Source organism: Poecile atricapillus, chromosome 3 (genome assembly GCF_030490865.1).
Source record: "Poecile atricapillus isolate bPoeAtr1 chromosome 3, bPoeAtr1.hap1, whole genome shotgun sequence".
Lineage (NCBI taxonomy): Eukaryota > Metazoa > Chordata > Aves > Passeriformes > Paridae > Poecile > Poecile atricapillus.
The window spans coordinates 83235352-83256347 of record NC_081251.1 but is presented as its reverse complement, the minus strand read 5'-3'; the positions used below and the strand labels follow the sequence as shown (position 1 = coordinate 83256347).

Sequence of the window (20996 nt, the reverse complement as noted above, 5' to 3'; positions counted from 1 at the left end):
GTTAAATAGTAACAGCACTGGCCCAGGCCAAATAATTGGCAATAATCCCCTTAGACAGTTTCAAAAAATAATCTGGTATTTTAAATTTCCTATTTGCTGAAGTCCAAGGATGCACTTTGTTTCTTGGCTAATGTAATAGATCAAGACCTTATGTACTACTTTGGAGCTGATGCCATTCTAAACAGTTATTACAGTATTGATCCATACTTTGTACCAAATGAAATTTGAGTCTGCCATTCCATTTATAGGTTGGCTGGACAGTATTGCACATTGCAAGTTGTTCCAAACCACTCAAATTCTTCTATTCATAAAACCAAATCATACTGCCACTTTTAAAAATACTTCAATGTATCTGTTCTTTGAGGGGAGGTCATTAAAAAGCAAGAATCTGTTTATCTAGCCAATAAGGAAATATTTGCAAACTAACATATCTTGTTACTATTCATGATCTGCATTTTCCTAGGATCTGTCCAGTAAAACTATTTTACCATTCATCTGTTATACTAAATCAGTCAACTGTCAGTCCCATTTTATCAATAAATCCTGCTTTGTAAACAGCTTAGCTTTATCATCTGACAAATTTATATCCTACTCAGATATCCTCCATTATTTATACAAGATGTCATTTAAAAAACTTAACATGTTTGCAGCATCCATAATGCAAGCAGGGAAAAAAAACCTTACATTGATTTGTTACTGTATATTATTGCCATTAGGTGCTCCAGACAGGGTTTTGGGGGTTTTTTTGTGTTTGCATGAATTATTTTGTATTTTATATAAGGACATGGTATTATCTCAAACTTTAAGATTACCCATGGGGTGATCCTTGGGGACCTCAGAAACTGTACAACTATCTCAACCAGCTTTTAAAAATGTGGTGGCTTTTTGTTTGCTCATTTTGTGGGTTTTTGGCTCACAAAACTGAAGTTATTGGTGGTATAACTCAGCTGAAATTTTCACCAGAAATTAATCTGGACTAATATTTATTTCTTAGAAAAACCAAAATCTCCACAGCAAGTAAGTTAAGTGCTGGGAATCTTTCTCCCATATATACTATACATACTCTAAATTAAATACAGAAGGAAGAAAATCCAGAAATTTCTCCTCGCAAAGATCTTTCCTCATAGTAACTCAGGAAACCTTTTTCTTTTTAAATACTTGTTTCTCATCAGTATGTCAGATTTTATGCTTTTCTATGTGTATGTGCGAGACTAATACATGGCATGTGTTTATCTGAATATCAGAAAATGTTATTGACTATTGGAGCTGTGCAAAACAGTTTCTGTAAAAGTTGGCAATCTTAAAAGTTTTTTTGATTTATCATTATTTTCAGTAAGATGATGTAAATCTTTGCAATTGCAAAATAAACAAAGATTCATTGTCAAAAGTGTGCCTTTGGGGGGTCATAATTAGTCTTGTGGGGTACCTAGCTGTTAATTTATTAAAATTTCCTAAGCTGTGCTCACTGTAAAATAAATTTGAATTTATTTACCTTATGAGTATAGGATATGTTTTGAAAGTCAAGGTGGGTTTATAATTTCTTTTTAAGATTAAACTAATACACTGGAATGTGGTTGGGTTTCTTTCTCTTTTTGCCCTCTGCTTTTGAAGTGTGCCTTCAGGAGATGAAAAGCCATCACTGTGGAAAAGGTTCTGTGAATATTTAACAAAACGCAGAACGCAGTTCGCTTTCATGGCTGTGTTTCTTCAATGGAAGCAGAGGCAAAGTAGTGAAACATTTTTATTATGAAACTAATTATTTTTATTATGAAACTATGTTATTACATCTCTGACTGGAGAAAAATCTGTTGCCAAACATTTATGTGTATTTCTTCAAAGCGCAAATTCACACTTTTATAGAACACTTGCTTCTTGGTGCAACTTAGTTGTGATTGTAGAGGCATACTTTTGACACCAACTAAAACTGTGGTTGAAATGAAGGCATCACTTTTCTGTCCATGCAGGTGTATTTACCTATATGGATGACATTTTATGTCATCCAAAAAAATGTCACTTAACAATTTTTATTTCATTTTGGAATAAAAGTTAGGAAAACAAATTCTTCAGGTGTAAAAATCAACAAAATTACTGTATGATCACTTAACAGCAATTATTGCAAGATTTTGCATAACCCTTGGCCTTTCTAAAAAGCAGTATTTGATTTTGAGATGTGCATTGGTTTAATAATGAGTCATCACATATCTGCTGACTCACATGTGACAAATATTTAACTTGGGGAAGAAATTTTCTTGGGATTACAAAAACATAAAAAAAATCAGTCCTAGGTTTTAGCTATTAACCCAGAGATTTTCACTGTTAGATGAAATGCATGTAATTGGAAATAACTATTCTGTTGAAAGGAATCCACAGTGCTTTGATAAAAAATCTGAGAGGCTTTAGGGAATACGACAAACTTGATGAGGCGAACCCCTCAAAAAATTCTCATACTGTTAGGAGATGAATGAATTACCAGTCCTGTAACTCCAATGTATTTTAAGGCTAGTTAGAAGACATGGAATAGTGATACTCAAAGTAAATGCTCAAAACCAGGAATTATTTTTATGACAGGGTAGCTATTTAAAGGGAATTATTTATATGGGTGAAATTTTGCTCATTCCTTTACATTTTCTAGTACAGTAAACCTACCATCTATTTGTATGTCAATAATAACTGATCTTAGAATGCCATTTCATAGCTTGAATCTTCATTTTGCCTCAAGGTTTGTTCTAACCAGGTTGGCAATTGGGGAAAGTCCTAAAACAGAAACATTGACACATGCTGATAAATTCAAATGTGGAACATTAAAATTCACATGGAAGTGGAAATGACATTCAGTGTTAGAAGTAATAAATTTGAAAGTCTTAAATAATTCATATAGAGAATATAGGTTAGACAGATTTAATATAAGTGTGCTTTTTTCCTAAAAACACCCCCCCCAAACCAAACTTTTTTTTTCTTTTTTTCTTTAAGTCTTTTGTCTGTAAATATGAAAGAAGGCTACACCCCAACATGATTCTTCATTGCCATACTAAACGGTAAAATAGTCTTTCTAATTCACATTGCTCATGGCAGTCTTATTTGAAGTTCCTTTATTGAGTTTGTGGTTAAAGCAGTTTGGGATTTTTGTTGGTTGTAAACTTTTGGCATAATGTGAATACCAGTCCCTTTCAAAAACAGCCTTGAGTTGCTTAATGATGCTTGTGCTGTTCCCCGCGTCTGCTTGGTTGATAACAAGGCCAGCTCCAGCATTCTGCGTAAAAGCATTTCCTACCCAATCAAAATTACCTGCAAGCAAAGGCAGGAATAAACAGTGAGTTTCTAACATTAAAAAAAAACAAACAAAAAAAAACCCCAAAAAAACCAAAAACAAATAGAAAACTGATCTCCCTAAAGCCAATCCAGAATGAAACACTACCATTTTCCCCAGTGCCGAGATGGAAATAATTTTTTTTTTAATACCAGCAGAAAAAAAAAAAAGCTCTAATACATACCATTCATAGTGAAGATTGTTTCTGGAAGTTTTAACAGCGCTAAGCCTTCAGAAGTGAAAACAGGTTCTTCTATTTATTCAAAACTAACTTGCTCTTTCTTATACATCTATTATTACCTATTATGTTATTACTCCATTTACTTTCTTCACTGCCTAAGAATGGCTTTTTTTTCTTCCTGTATGAACAATTCAAAGTTCCAAAGCAGTAGATCTTTTACGACTTACCTGTTGACAGACACTATTTGTGGAAAGAAAAATAGATTTTACTGGTTTATGCCAGTTATTACAATCTTTGTTGAAGTCTAAGGTAACAAATAAGCACTTTGAATCCTGGGGATTGGAGGGCGAAAAGGATAATTGAACTAATGGAAATCAGGTAAATCAAGTCCTTTGGTTACTTTTTAAAAATTTCACTAAACCTGTAAATATTTTAAATTCTACACTTAAAATATATGCAGTATTTTTTACAAACTTCAGCAGGAAATATTAAGAATTCTGAAGTAGTCAAGGGTGGAAAATTGAAACCTCATCACAAGGGACTATTTTTCCTGTGCTTTCAAGTAAAAGATGTATCTGGTCCTTAGCATACATTTTTATTACTATAACAAATCTTTGATAATTTCTTTCTTTTACTTATACATAGCTAAGGATGCAAGGACAATGGGAAAGAAAAAACCCAGCTTGGCTAAGAATCTAGCTAAGTAGGTGAGTTCCAAGGGACTGAGATTTGATCCAGCTATGTGAAAGAATTTAAAATGGAGTAGAAAAAAATAATCTGGGAGAGAGGCAGGTGGGTATCATAAAACCTTCTGGAAACGAGGGAGGAATGAGCTGCAGTATTGGATGTAAAAAATAAGAATTGGATAGATTATGAGGTGTGTGTTTTGAGCCCATCAGCGTGGGCTTTTCAGAGAAGATTTCAGTTGTGTCTCTACAACTTGGGATGTCCCACTGTAGATGTGTGTGGGCTTTGTTTTGGATTGCAGCCTTTGCCCTCCCTCACTGCCTCTGCTATCACGGGTGGTAAGCCCTCAGCAGTGCATCAGTAAGATCCATAAAGCATCCAGCTGCAGCACATCAGATGGCTTTTTACAATGTCAGGAGTTGCTTTTGAACTCGGTAGTGGTTTTCTGATCCTGTACGCTTATGCACAACTCAGATTTTTCAAGAGATAGTTTTCAGCCTGCATTCAGTGGGCATTTGATTGGTAATGAACTTTTGTGATGTGCAACACAGCAATTTTACTTAAATACACCTTTAATCCAAAATACCAGTTAGATACGTACCTAATGTTAGGAGGGTGTCTGAAATGTCATTATAGTAAAAGGAATAAGGCTTTGGATGATGAGGATGAACAGCATCTGTACAGTATTTGCCAGGATTGACCATAGCTTTAGAAATAACATGGGGAAAGGAGAACACTCCATCTTTATTGGATTGCAGAACAAGAGAACATGATAATAATTATACCTGCTTCATAAATTGTGTCATATTTGTTTTTTTAGTCTGTTTTAAGATACTGAAAGTAGAATTTTGGTCTTGAGAAACTGATTCAGAGGGGAAGAAAAGGTTTTAAATGAGAAGAGTCTCTAAGTTTAAGCATCATCCAGGTTCCCAAGGAGATGAACTATTATCTTCACTTAAAAGAAAGTATCATCTGTAGATTGCTCATCTACAAAAGGTTGTTATTTCAGGCTTTTGGATACAAACCAGAATTTCTTGAGATGTGGTTACTTACCAATATACGCAGCTCCGTCAGTCACCATGTATTTGTTACGATTCAGTTTGGGAAGTGAAGTGTTCTTCTGCTCTTTAAGAAAGCAGGCACTCTCTTCCTCAAGGTCAAAGAATTTCTGCCATAAAATAGAAGGAAGCACAGGTTAATGAGAATTGCTCTATAAGACAGAAAAAATACAGTCTGTTCCCCAATCTTTATTGAAAATGAGTTAGTGCTACAGAACAGCTTGAGTTTTTATTGCTAAGCATTAACTTTAATAAAATTTTGCACATTGTATATCTAATTAAATTCTCATCGCTTGTGATACTCCTGCCTTGGCATTCTGAACTATACAAAGTATATGGCTAGTGCATGCTAAAAGCAATACACTGCCAGGTAGTAAAGACTATAAAATGTGAAAAAAACCAAACCAAAACATCTTTCTGCTCTCCATGGTAGCAGCCAGGAACTTTAACTCATTTCCTCATTTTTCAAGGGACATTGGGGTTTGAAGTCTGCTTCGGGATGAGGATTGGCAGACACAGCAACAGCTGAATTAATACCTCTGCAATCACACATTACATAGTTTCCAACAGGAAACTTGACATTTCAGAAGCTTAGAAGCCTCTCAGGATTAAATTTAGTATGAAGAGATCAAATCATCCAGTCAACAAAAGGAAAATGTTTTACCCTGGAGAGTGAAGTATGAGCAATATTTATTTATTTGTTTATAACTTTAGAGCGATATGCACTCCTTGTCTGATCAGTACCAAACAAAAATGAGCAAGAATACACCTGCACAACTCAAATAGATTCATGTGGAGGCTCAAGAATAACTTGGCTGTATATAAATGTCTGTTCCATGCCACTCCTTTGTGTTTACCAGTTGTCTACAGACAATTTTGTTCTAGGTCTTGACTTCTGTTGGCCCTTTGAAAGCACACACCTTTCTCCGTTCAACACTGCACTCAACAGAGCTGAATGCTTCCTGCTGCTCCTTTTAGAGTCAGATCAGACATCTGTGCACACAGGATGCATTTACAGGGTCAAGTACACAAAACTTAGAGAATATGGGAATTAAGGTCCCAAGAAGCACAATGGTGAGCTCTTCACCTTGAGTCTGCTCTTCCTGATTGAAGCTTTAATTTCATGACCACATGTGCATAGGACAGAGCTCCCTGCTTCAGCAGCAGTTTGATGTGCAGGTGCACTCCTTGCCCTTTGGCTGTGCACTTACAGCACTTAGTTAGTCCTCAAACAAAGCTTTCTAGGTGAAAGTTCTTCCAGTGATCATTTTCTTCAGAGTACTTGTAACAAGTTTGCATTCTCAAAACAGTTTCAGTTGAATCCAGTAATTATTAATGCTTATGTGAAGGGGACTCTCAGAAAATGCCAGGTGTAACAGGGTTGCAGTGCCCTAACTCTATAATTGCAATTAGGCAATACCAAAACTTGCATTAGCCTAGTCAGAGACCAGGAGAAATCAGGAGATTTTCATCTAACACAGTAATTACATCTGCATCTCCTTCTCCAGGATGACCACTGGCAAATCAGTGTACCCTGAAGCTCCAGCAAGCCATTGGCATTCACTGCAAACTTTCAAGCCAAACTGGTCTTTCCACAGGGATAAGAAAAAAAAGGAAAACAATCAAGAAAAGGCATATCACAAGGATCAAAAGCTAAATTAAAAATAAGAAGTTACTGAGTATGCTTTGTAGGATATATTATCTCCAAAAGAACAGAACAGGAGGATAGGAAGTCATGTGGTGCAGGTGTATGTGGCATTTTGGTCAGAACCGTACAGAGGTATTGCAGTAGCCTAGCAATTTGAAGTGTAATTTCAATCAGAATTTGTAACAGGTTTCTCTTAAAATTTCAGTGGTTTTGTATATAAACACACACAGTACATGTCTGCAAGACAGTATTTTTTGTACTGATGTTAGTTTATGTTTTCTCATAGCCAAAGCATAACCAAGAGAGAAAAGGAGTGTTTTCAATAGTTCAAAAGGTAATTTAGTTTATACCTTGTTAACTTATTCTTTCTCCTCCATACAAACACATAGTTTTGTTTTACTTTGATTCTGGCTATAACAGGGGAATACAAAAGAAATGCAGCTTTAAAAAGCAGTTGTTCATCTGACATGCTTTCTGAATTAAAAGAGTATTGAGACGAAGCCTATAGCACAGTTTTCAGCCAAAATCAAATTGATACCAGCAAACTCTGACCCCTGGACTATTACTCATACAAAGGTTTATTTAAGGCAGTGGCTCACCCAGACTGGGAAACTTGATGCATAGCACAGAGGTAACTGACTCAGTGCTGTACCTCTACAGCTCTCTACAGAAGAGAAGTTCTCTACTGGAAGTTGTTTTTGTATTTTCTAACAGCAGAGACTCTAGCTGGACTATTTACCTAGAATAGATGTCTAAAAGTAAATTTTTTTTCTTGCATCATTTAGTTCTTGACAAGATAAATCCTGTACAAAATATTTTACCTGCTGTAGATAGATGGCAATGGATATAACTATTAGGTACCCCACACACAAAAAAATTTTGAATACGTAAATAGAATTTTCATGATAAATATGGAACAAGCTAGAAGCTACTTAAAATTGAAGTGGCTTAAACAGAGTCAACTACATATGGGGTTTTTCGACTTAATGCTGCTTTTTTACTGAGGAAACTTAGAATAACAACATACATTATGACATTATGACAAAAAACCCTATTTCTAGATATGCATAATATCACTTATTTTGTGTTTAGAGATTAGCATTATTAAGAAATAGTACTTCCTTTTTAGAATTGTAGTCAATTTTCAAAAAGCCAGAAAAATTTACAGGATTATCCATTTAGGAAATCAAAATAATTCAGCAGATTATTTAAAACCCCAAGATCCAAGGTGGCTGATTTCCAGTGTGCCTCAATTTCATAAAAGTGAACTGCACTGCACTGGAGGTAGCATTTAACATACATTCTGTTCTCTAATATATTTGTATGGTATTTCTCACTTTCCTGCACTGCATGTCTAATGTGACACCAGGGATGGTGTTTCTGGTCTTCACAATTTTGAGTTTGTAGTTTGAATTTAATGTAAAATCTTTAGTAATTTTTCTTGTACTTTGCCGTTGACTGAAGAAAAAGTAGATGCTTACACAGCTCAATAGTAAGATTACGTGAATGCAGATAAAAATCATATTTTTGTGCTGTCAGATTCACTCATCTCACAGTATAAATACAACCAGTTGCTACAGTTCACTCTGTTGGCTTTGCTGTGAAAGATCACATGTGATATTTTGCACAGGCTATCCACCACACCAATTGCCTTTTGGCACCAATACTTTCTGTCTTAATTTCGAATTCTGTTACTACTAGGAGTAAATTATGTTCAATATTTTACATTTCCCAGTATTTAATTAAAGACTTTGATAATAACAGAAAAAAAATTTCAGTTGTTATGTTTTCTTAATTCCTTTTTTTTTTTTTTTTGGGCGGGGGGGTGAAATATCTTATATTTTAAAGCAATATGGATTATACTTACAACTTTCAAACTACAGCTTGGAACTTCCGTGCAAATAGCTTTCAGAGATGAAACAAAGTTAAAAGTAAGGGGATCTGTGTCTCTTGAGAAACTTATGAGAAGTCGTACTTTAATACTTCGTAAAACTAATGCTTCTCTTATCTTTCCATCTAGATATGGCCAGTACCTATGGAGAAAGAAGAAAATTATTTGCAGAGAACACTAAAAACTTTAAAAAATTTGGGAGAGCCGCTCCCGTGGCTGAGAGCCGCAGCCAGAGGGCGCTGCTGGCCAGCCCAGACGCAGGATTTTCCCGGGTGGCAGAGGTCAGGGAACCGGAACACCGGATCTCCCCCTGACTGACATCCTTTGCTCAACCCTTATGCATTAGGACCGTGCAGGCTGGGGACTGGAATGCCTTCTGTAATTTCCTCCTTGGCAAACAGAGCTGCTGTGCAGGGTGCCTGCATCTTTCAGGAGCAGCAGATGAGATAGGTCGCTTAAGGAGGATGCTATGTTTTTTCCTGATGAGAATTGCAGAAATTCTGCCAGGAATGGGATGGTGGCTTCCATGATGCGATTCTCACAACTGGCAGTTAGCTTTGTATTCCTGACATTTGGTGGGAGCAGGTCAGGTCAGGGAGAATTAAACAAAGAAAAATGTATGTTTCCTATATTCCAGCAGCATCAAAACATCTGGGCTAATGAAATCTGAGCTCTACCATGCCAGAAAATAATTTACAAGCACGAACTGGGAGCTGGCAGGGAAAAGAAGCTGGGGCAGTGCCTCAAATACAAAGCCATGATGAAGGAAAAATGTTGAAGAATTCACAGGGTGGCTTCCCTGGATCTCCCTAATCCAGTAGATTTCTGAATTCTTCCACCATGAGAATAAAGCAAGGAGTATAGGAGATAACATAAACTCCGACACTGTAGTGCTTCTACATACTAAGATGTTCTCCAACATAAAGCAGAAGTAGGAAGGGCACATATGAAACTGAGGTTCTTACAGTACTGCCCATGATTCTTTTCCTGTGACGGACACTGTACATAATGAGTTTACTGGAAAAACCCTCTCATAGACTTAAAACTGTTTATGCTTGGTATCAGTCATATGATAATTATTTTTTAAAAAATTTGAACAGAACAGCTCTAAATAGAAAAACGTACAAAACCACATGCTTGGTTTGGCTTAACTGTGATCAAATGAAATGCATAGATGAAATAGCAGGCTTTCCTATATTCTAAATTCATTGTGAACATTATCAAGAGTACCAGGGACCAGTGGATACTTGCCTTCTGAGCTGGATGGTTTTGATACACTCTGGCTCCAGTGCTGGGCCCATGAGTGCTTTTCAATGGTCCATAAAAATTGACTGTTTGAAAATTATGTGGTTTTGTTTGGTTTCAGCACCTCTCAGTTAACCAAACTGTGATATCATTCAAATGTAATCTATTCTGAATTGAGAATTTTCATTTATATGTGTATGCCAGTAAGATAATGAGATTTCCCACACTGTATACAAGTCACAACACATTATTTCTCTCTTAACACACACACACACAGAGTCATGCTGACTATCTGCACGATACTCATAATATGCCAGTAGTTGTGGTCTCAGAACAGTGTTAGAAATAAGATTCACGTATAAGCAGACTGCTATATTCCTGGGTCCCAGCCATGTGCAGATGGTCAGACTAGACTAGGACCCAGAACTGGAAATGTCCTCTTAGGTCCCAATTCTGATCCCATTTAATTCAATGGGAGGACTCTCACTGATTTCAATAAGAGCAGAATTGGGCCCCAAGAAACTGGTGCACAGTAATAACTAATCTCCTGTGGGTTCATTTTCTCCAGCAGACCCTACTGGCATTATGGTAACTAGCTGGGCCTGGACTTGGACACTCACCGTTTAGCATTGGTGTCGATAACAATGGGCAAGTAGTCCATGACAGCAATGTACACAAACTGTTTGGCATCATCAATAACACTGTAGATAGCTTCAATATCCAGGACTCTGTCCTTGGGGCAGAAGAGTTTAGGTGAGTTCTGTGAAAGGAAAAGTGCAAATACGGCATTAAAAATAATTGATTTATTTTCTCTCTCCCTCAGTCTTCTTGAGATGCTAAGTAGAATCCATTATTTTTAGCAAAGATTATTACCTAATACCTTCAGCCGTCCTGCTAGAATACTCAAAGCTACAAAGGTGTGCTACTTGCTTATTCGGCCCTCAAAAGCTTCACCATTTAGATGTAACTGTGGGTAAAATGCAGAAGACATAGACTTCAAAACATCCACTGTCATCAAAGAAGCTGTAATTGAAGTTACATTTCAGAGGATTTTGTTCCAAAGAGCTCTAGGACTGGTTTCTGTTAGATGGAGTGTTCATATGTTCTTGCCACATGAACCTGATCCTTCACTTGTGAGCAGGAATTAAATGTTTTATGTCAGTTGCAGGGAGACACTGCAGTTTTGCAAGAAACTTTTCTTTAAAATAAAGCTTCAGGTACAAATTACCAGTACAGAGCTGGTAACTGGCAAGGCCAGACTGCAGCTTTTCTGCCTTCTATCTGGGGCTGTCAAAAGCAAGGTGAAGCCAGTGGAAATTGCTCGTCTGTGGCAGATGTGCCCAGGACTTTCTACTTGGCTGCACAAGCAGGGAGAGAAAAGTGAACCCCATTTTCAAGCTGCTTGCAGGCAACTTCATTCCTGGGACAGAGGTTGTGGAAGGCACTTTAACCCAGCTGGAACAGGTGTTTTCCTGCCACTGTATCACCTTCTCATCTCCATTACTTGCTTGGGTTGCAGATGACATCCAGCTGGGTATCTTTCCTTTTGGGACAAATCTCAGGGGTTTTATTATTCTTCCTTAATTTCCTTGATTTCAGATTGTCACTGTGGTTTCTTATTACTAACTGGTGTTCTTAAGGATTTACTATAACTAAGTACAGAAAATACTAGAAAATTAACCATAGTAAGATTTCAAGACTCCAACACCAGATTCATTCCTGAACACTAAAAAATCAAAACCTCTTACACTTTATCAGCCAGTCTGGAAGATGTGTTTGTTGCTAAGCAACACTAAGCCATGATTCCCCAGTATAACAAAAAAATTCAATGACTGTGTATTACGCTTGTTTTATATAGCACAAACATTGAAATATGTTTTCAAGAAAAGAATTTAAACTCAAGAAAAAAGTGTAAAGTAATTTAAATATAGTTAAATTATTAAATATAATTTATTTCAATTATCTGAAACTTTTTGGAGGTAATTGCACTGAGATGTTATTCTTAACACTTGTATTATTTTCTTGAACTTTTAGGTTCTAGAACAGCTGAAGAAAGAAATTCTTATGTGCTTGTCTTTTTTGGATGCATTTGGTATAAATATCAGAAAATTAAAGACTTCTTGAAGATAATTAGAAGAAAAATCTCAGTAAAAACTCTCACTGTAGCACTGTGCTTTGGCATTCCATTTCTTACTCTGTGGCACAGCTGATCCCTACCCTGCAGCCATGAACTGGTTTAAGACTTGTCTCCATGTTGTGCAGCACTTGCTGTTCTGATCAAGTACCCACTTGCTCCTCCTCTTCACCTACCAAGAACAGGCCTTTATTCTGGCTGGGAACAGCATCTTTCCATGCCCCTGCTCAGGGGTGTGCTATCCTGAATCCACAGGGAGGCAGCAGCCTGTCTCTGCCCCAGACAGGACTGCCACAGGAGCAAGGGAACTGCCTGGCTCCTGGGAACTTCTTTCTGATCACTAACTCAGGAACACACAGCAACATTAACACTCAGTCCACCAAGTCAGTCGCAAGCAACTCCAGGACTTCAGAGGGTCATGCTGGCAAATACTGACACTTTTCTAGTGGGGGAGAAATTTATTGAAGAGCCTGTTTTAAGGAAGGAAGAACCAGCCCAAGTGGCTATGGATACAAATTCAGGTAGCTCTTCGAGTTGGACCTCAGTGATCTGAGCTTCTGAGTACCACTGAGTCCTTCCTTTCGTTTTCTGAAGCGAAATACCAAGAGAAAAGGCTTCTTTGCCCACAGGAAAGGAAAAAATCACAGAGAGGAAGGGAACACTCTGCCAACTGAAAAATAAAATGTAGAGTCTCTCTCCATCTGCCTTTGTCTAGGATTGCAGATTCCTTAAACTGGGCCTTAATCAGCTTTCCATTTTGTGTTCCTGTCCAGGATTGACTTTCAGCAGGATTTCTCCATTTCTTACAGATTTCTTAGAAAGGAGTAGGATTTCATTTCACAGTGCATTAGCGAAAGTCTGTCTGTTATTTAAGCGAGTCCTTAAGATTCTCCAGAATCAATGGAAGTGTCCATTTTTTAAAACCACTATTAATTCTGGCTGTCTTTAGGCACTTCCACATTGTCACTCCAAAATAGTTGTCTGTCCGCTGATTGTAGGAGTATGAAAAATCTTGGACAGCAGAACATTGCCTGGCACCCAGCAGGTGAAAGGGAACCCTGCCCTGTATAACCACTCACCTCCACCATCTGATGCCAGTGGCTGTACAACTTTATAGTGGGTTACATGCGTTGTATTATTTTAGACATAACAATGACTATAAAGCAATGGGGGTTTTGCCCTTGTTTTATAGAGAATGAAAATTACTCTCAGCAATTTTAATTATATTCCTGATTTTGAAGGGGTGGTTTACACTCATGTAATTACTCCCAGAATGAATGACACTCCACATCTTCCATCATCTCTATCTCACTGGGTACTTTTTTCCTGTTTTGCTACATCAGTGATGAGATGAAGGACTCTATTTCTTTCCATTAAAAAAACATGCACAGACAGTGCTTGCATGGTCAGTTCTTGAATTTTAGAAGTTTTAAAATGTCATTTAAAAATAAAGCTGAAGTAGATGATCTTGTACAGAAGTATGAATGCTTTGCAATAGGGTGAATCCTTAGAAATATTACATTGTTAAAAGTGCAAGCTCTGATACCAACCTTATTCTGTATCATTTTCTATGTCTGATTAATGGTTCATTTACTCCCAAGTCATTCGTTTTCTACCTATTAGTGCAAATAAAAGAATTTAATTTGAAGGGTCTCTGTATCATTTTCTTAACATGAGTGGTAAAGTGTTGAACATTACAGAGAAAGGGGAATTGAATAATGCCCAAATGAAATCCTGCAGCATCTTGAGTATGATGAAGTCCCAGCAAACTGCATTTCAAAGAAACCAGAATTAAAAAAAATAAATTGTGATATTTCAAATTTCCAGATCTTCCAAAGATCTTGTGGGTTAAGTAAATTTCTTCCCTTCCCTCCCCACGCCCCCCTCCCCTGACGATGGAACTCATTTTGTAACTTACCGACACAAAAGCTTCCGATTTTGTCTCATTCAGCTGCAGTGTCAGTTTATTTTGAGTATCATACACTCCATAGAGTCTCTTAGACCAGCTCGGAGGTATTTTATTCTTGTACCTTAATGAGCTATACAGGGCAAATATCCTTTGTAAATCCAGGACCAGGCAGCTACAGTTGTATACGATGACGCCAAGCTCCTTCATCTGTGAAATTAAAAGTTGGATCATTAGTGATTTTTTTGCTGATGGATCTGTGGAGGTATGCAGCAAGAACACAACAACCTCATCTTAGGTACCCCAGTTTTCTGGGTGTCAGTTTCTTCGCATGTTAAAAGGAAGATAACGATACCTTTCTCTCACAGAAAGTACTCTGTAAGCATCAACATCCTCACATATGAATTATGAGGAAAAATAGTCCAAGTAAATACAGACAGCAGACTACAATGAAATTCTTTAGCCTTCACATGAGTGGGCACAGTCACACTTTTCATTTAGGTAAAGGCACATCTCCAGATCATCATAAATCTTGTTTTGCAGAGATTTCATTAATTGTACATCCCTAGTACCTAGGGGTTTCATATACCCAGAATTTCATGCTGAATGTATCATCTGGCTTTTGTAATCAAAGCATAACCACATACTCGCTCTCTTCCCTTACTTTGCTTTAGAACAGCTCAAGAAAGGACCAGTGTGGGTCTGGATGCTATTGACCTCTCATTACCTGTATTTAACAATAGTTCAGCCATCTTCTAAAATAAAGCAGAAGAAAATCTGCATGTATCTGTTGGAAAACCATATGTAGGACAAACATTTAAAGGATTCGTGCTGGTTTTCTGCAGGCAAACTCTCTCAGTACCATGCCTGCAAAGCCTGCCTGGCATGATGAAGAAAATAAGGGTAATATGAACTCTCCAGCATGCTTACCCTTTTTCACTCCAAAATATTCCCACTGGTATTATTCCCTTAGAGGAGATCTCCACAGTCACACGGACTAGTTTCTGGTAAAAGCAAATCTTTCTGTAAAGCCTGTGGGAACTCTGAACCTGCACTGATGATATCTCAGAGCTTGTTCCAGTGCAATTCTCCCTGACTGCAGATGAGAAGCACTCTGCAGGAGTGGGCAGAGGGAAAGTGAAGGATAGAATTGAACCTTGACTTCTTCTGTGGTAGGTGAGCAGAAACAACAAACACCAATACTCTAGTGAGAAGGAAATTTGATAGGTGACACAATCTTCATGTCCCCGACCTGGAAATACCACATACCTAAGAATACACAACACTGAGCTATCTTGTTCCTAAATATTTGCCAATAGTTGCAACCACAGGAACAAGACCTAATATTATTAGTACCTAAATCAGAATATTTCTGAAGGCTTCTTTAATCTGTTAGCCTGCACAACCCAAAATTTGCGGAGAGTTGGAAAAAACAGACATACTGAACTGCAGCCTTTCATTTCTGGATAAGCCAGTAAATTAATTTTGATGCTAAATATAAATATGACCAACATTGTAGCTTAATAATCTACTTGGAATATCATCTTTAATTTTTCCCCTGGGTTCTGGTATCTTTGAGGATGCTCCTGTATTCAGCTCTAGGCTGTCCCCATAGTCTGGGCTCTATTTGTCTCCAAATATTTTTAACTATACATTATCACTGTTTTCACTGTGTGCTGCCAATACAGCTCTCTTAATTGCCAGGCATGCCATTGCAGAGGACTTGCAAATAGTACTCTGTTAGATCTATCTGCATAATGTGGTTTAATCAGCTTTTCATGGCTGTTAGTTGATTCTGACATAATTATGTGGTTCCAGTTTTCCTTTCATTTATCAGTCCCATTATTACTATTCCACTTTATCCCTTCTATTAAAAGTAAAGATGAAAGGGTCCTCACGGCACACCAGAAGCTGCCAGGATTGCATCTGCATGAGCAAGTGTCCTCACAACAGGAGTGCTTGCAGTGAGTGTGTCCCCTCCCTGTGAATCAAGAGATTGCCTTTAGGCCTACGCGGTTCCTTATGCAGAGATAGGGAGGAAGCCTGGGGCACTAATGGCTTTTGATAAATGCCACTTTTAGAGATCACCACCTAGCCAGAGAGCCAAACGAAGCATTAGGCACGCCATCCTCTCCCCACGAACAGGTGCTCAGAGGGAATGCAGGGACCTGACCATGCGCAGAGCCTGCTCCTGCGGGTGCTGCCCGGCTGAGGCCCTCAGAGAACAGTGAAGGACAGGCTGCAATGAAGCCATCCACAAATGTGTCTACAGCGCAGTAATGAGCCCTGCCTTCCCAAGGTATTTCATCTTGCAGTTGGCTTCTCAGAGCACTGATCAAAGCCTTTCCTCATTCTGAAGATATTGTAAGAGCTTTCCCCCATGGGGACTCCCTAATACACGACAGAGCAGGATTCCTCCTTTCCCTCGCAGGGAAAACACAGATATCCTCTGCTGCCTGTTTTCATTAAGCTTTTATAAATTTAAGTTCAATTTTGACTCAACCTGAACAGTAGATTTAAAGCTATAGCAAGAGGGCAGACAGTGACTCTATGATGCTTGTTGTGCAAACTGAATTTTCTAAGAAGCCAGTTTAAATGTCAGCCTGTCACTTTGTCATCCTCTCAGCTTAGGTGTGATACATCCCATTGAAATGAATATATCTATGCAATAAAACCACACCTGTCTCCTTTCTTGTACAACAGCCCAAATAAGTTTGGAGACAAAAAAAAACTTTCTGAAGCACCTTCTACATTGAGCCTGGTTTTACTCCCATACTCTGAGGAGAAACTACTCTTCTTCCTATTAATCATTAAGCCTATAATCCTTCATAGGAGGCATAAGGGGCAGCAAGGATGTGGAAGTGACAAATTTAGTATGAAGTGGTGTGACATCTAGATAAGGGAAAAGACTTTCTCTTCCATTTGAGAGCTGCTGTCATTAGACACTGGGTTTTTTTGAGTAGTCTCAGAGGAGAAGCAGAAAAAAAACATCTACATTATAAGAATCAAAATCTGAGTGTTGCTCCCTGGCTTGTCATCGTGGAAACCTTCAGCTAAGCATCATTTGAGGTATCTGTTAAGGTAAAACCCTTCAGGGGCAGGAGCTCTTAAGGCAAAGGAAGTATTTCTTCATCCTGCGTTTTAAGAGCAATTAATACAGTAATGAAAATGTCACTGAAAAATTTAAGTGAAGAAGATCTCAAAATAATCAAAACCTTAATGAAACTAAGGAAGATGAATGTGAAATGAAAATATAGAGTCATAAATTTGATTACCTCAAAATGGAACAAAAGTTTTTGGATGGTAACGTGGCACAGTTGCTTGTGAGTGACATTTCCAGGGCATGTGCCAGGGACTGGGGAAAGGAATGGTTATCTGCATAGAGAATTTTGTGTCCTGTCTTGGGAAGGTTTCTTCTCCTCTTTGTTAAGAACTAGCATGCATGCTCAAATCAAAGAATGAAAAATATGGGAGCTGATTTTCCTTGTTTTTCCCCATGCCATTTACATTTGTGTAGTGCAACCATTAAAGACTACCAAATTACCATTTGACTTTCTTGACAATAAGGGTTTTTTTAAAGCACCAGAAAAGTGAATAATTATAATTGGCTCAAGAAATGTAGCTTCCTCCCACTGTACAATGATACTCTAACTGCAGAACTCATTTAGCTATGAAAAATAATAAATATGGCCTAGATAGATAGTAATTTTTATGACAAGAGGAGGAATTCCTTGTTAAACTGGACAAAAAACAGCACTTCACAAACAGGAATTTTTGCTTTTTCTTCTTCCATGTACATTCATAGGCATCCTATGCAAAAGGAAGAAAAAACATGGGAAAAGAACCTTAACAATCCAGGCTGTGAACACAGAGCACCATAAGATTCTTACACTGAGAAATTTTTCAGGTATGTTTGGGTCACGGGCCAGAGGGGGTGTATGATGCGTCCTTGCCCTGCACTGTGCAGACGAGACAGCTCATTTTATATTTACCTTGAGCTACACTCTGAGAGACAACCCCACTGTGTAGGCAAGCTACTATTTGACCTACATAAGAGTCACACAATCTGGTTCACAGCTTGCAGTATCTGAGTTGTGGCAAATGTAGCAGGAAGCTTTAGAAAACCCCTTGTTTAAAGAAAAAGTTTTCAGTAGTTGTTCACACCTGAACACAGCCCTGTAAACAACAGGCAGCTCTCCTCAGGCATGAACTGCCACTTGCCCAAAAGGTCTGGCCAGTGTCAGATGCCAGAAATCCACTGCCTGTACTATAGAAACTCTGGATTAACTACAAGTAGACTTTTGGTATGCAGGGTAGTGTATGCATCTGTCATTTGCCTCTGTTTGAAAAAGTATTTAACTGTACATTCAAGCCTCTGATTTTTTTAATGATGACTTTCTAAATGAATGACTGAGCAAAGATAGAATGACAACAGGCGTTGTGAGTAATGGATAACAAAAAGCATTCCATACTGATAAATAGGTTACTAAAGCCTAAGATTTAAGTAGCTTCTAAAGAAAAGTAATATATAATGTATTCATTATCAAGACAAATCACAGATATTTACAGTGGTACACTAATCTTCTCATAAAATATGTTCTAATTATCCAGTTACCTGGCACTCCAAACATACTTTCTTTTTCATTATCAGGCTTACCTGACCCCTACTGCTGACCTCCCTTACATTTTCATGTGGTATCCTTTAATACTGAATGAATATTTCCCAATAGCACCACTGAAGGCTGCCTCTGTGTAGCTATTCTTTACCTCTCTTTACCAAAACCTGCTGAGCAGATATGCGTGCCCATCCCATGCCAGGCAGAGGTGACAGCCTGTGACAGCAATGGAGGAGGAGAAAGGCATTAAGATGGGAGTGACCATCAGCAGTAAGAGAGAGTCAGAGATTTGAGAAAGGTAGAAGTGTTTCTTTGTGCAGAGTTGCTCACTGTGACTGTTGTAGCACACTTTGCTGGAAGAGGCTGACAGGAGTAGTGCTAATCACAAATGCACTCAGTGTAATGACCCCATTCTGGCAGCCCTCGTTTTGATATAAACCAAACATGCAACCTGATGCTGAACAGGTTGAGAAGGCTGTAGCTTGGCCCCTCTCTCACAAAACCTCTGCAGGTATTACAGCTCACCACAACAGCAAAAGGATGTGCCTCAGCTAACACTTCACTAGAAACTGCAACTTACCCTTACATTCCTGAGACAAAAAACATTCTTCTATGCTTTGCTAGTAATACAGTACAGAGACTGCACACTTTGTTATGTTAAAATCAAAAGTAAATCAGTGAAATCCAAATCCAGCACAGTCCTGCTTCTACTCCAAGTTCCATTTTTTCTCTTCCTGTTTGCTTTTACCTGTTGCTGGGAAAATGGGAGCTACATTGATATTGGGAAATACTGAACAGAAAACATTAATACAAATGGGAAAGCACTGTTTTCTCAGGAAGTTAGTAAAACACTGTCTAGCTTAAACTATTGGAAAGTGAATAAATCTAAATTAACAGCATCTTTCAGTGTCAGAAATCATCTAGGGCACAATAAATGTTCTTACTTGAATTCACTGCTATTTTGACAACCACAAATTGCTTTTGACTATTACTTACAGAATTCAAACAGATTAATTTTTGCGATCGTTTCATTGTTTAATTGTGCAACTTTGCTGTTTTCTATAGACACTTTTATTGACTCAATGGTATTTTTAAAATCCTACATTCAGCTTTCAACCATTCTCAAATTAATCACTTTTTGAGTCTTGCATTTGGATCTCTCTTGTGCCTGGCCCATGTCCTACAGTTTTGTAGGTTTTACATTTCTGTCATCTAAGGCTAAAGGTTAATTTTCTATCATGTTGGTTTTAAGTAATTTGAAAATAATTGCCAGGTAGAATTTCTAATGAACTAGGAAAAAAGCCCTTCCACTTGACAAAAGAATGAAATTTCAGCCTGAGCCAGGAACTCAATCTCATCACTGCAAATGGAAAACTGTCACTCAAGCTACTGTGCTGGAAACAAATCTTATCATGTGACCAAGAAAAGGTGATGCATTTGATAGAGAGTGTACCCAGCATTGACACTATCACTATAAAACCATGACATGTTTTCACCAAAGGAAAGAAAGTGAAATAACTGGACTGACTGTACCACTGAAGCTGATAAATTTGAATTGTCAGCCACCAGCAGTCCACTGGTCTTTAATTCTCACCTTTAGAAAGTACATTTGATAGATTTGGAGCTGTAGTTCATGCAGAATTAAAGTCCCAAGAAGTTACAACTTTATATGCTATTTTTACTAATACAACTGAATGATAAAACCTAATGATGAAAAGATGCCATGACAAGCCAGAGAAGATCTTTGAGGAGCTGCTAATTTTTGTATTCCCTTATTTTTTTCAGTGTTCCACAGGTAAAGAAAACAAAACTCCACAGTGATGCTCTACTAATTTCCATTTCACTTCAGCCACACCATTGTTTTTTATAGCACCCTGATCTTAAGAAAATAATGTTGAGGAAATAAGTCTTAGCATTTCATTTCTGCTGAAAATTTCTGCTGTTGACATGAAAGCAAGTTAGACACCCAGGCAGAAGGGAGGCTTCTTTTAAAATGCTGTGGTTTAAAAGAATTTTGTGATGAAGAGGTAGCAATGCGTCTTCAAAGCAGAAAACCAGAAATCCCCTGTGTCCTCATCACATTAGAAAGAAGCCCCATCATGATTTTTCTTATTCAGCCATCTGTTCTATTGATACGAAAAACTCAGCAAAAATAAATTTGCTTGTAGAAAAAATTCAGACGTATTTTGTTTAAACCATGGACCACTCTGTGATGATGTTTACATAGATCCTACCACAGAATTGTGAGTGCAAGTTTTTTACTGCTGTTGTTTAAGCTCACTAACAAACCAAGCCTGACACATGGCTAATTGTCAGAGCAAGC

General features: G+C 37.8%; 1 protein-coding gene across 1 annotated transcript in view; it reads right to left on the bottom strand.

Annotated features, from left to right (window-relative positions):
- Positions 1–2970: 2970 nt before the first annotated feature.
- The window catches only part of PLD5 (phospholipase D family member 5), a 178353-nt gene continuing 160327 nt past the window's right edge, over positions 2971–20996 (bottom strand). Inside the window, exons 6-10 of the mRNA XM_058836895.1 lie at positions 14070–14267; positions 10638–10777; positions 8749–8914; positions 5229–5343; positions 2971–3285 (exon numbers count right to left, since the gene is read on the bottom strand). Coding sequence (XP_058692878.1) covers positions 3050–3285; positions 5229–5343; positions 8749–8914; positions 10638–10777; positions 14070–14267 — 855 coding nt within the window. The 3' untranslated portion in view covers positions 2971–3049. The remainder of the gene's footprint in view (positions 3286–5228; positions 5344–8748; positions 8915–10637; positions 10778–14069; positions 14268–20996) is intronic.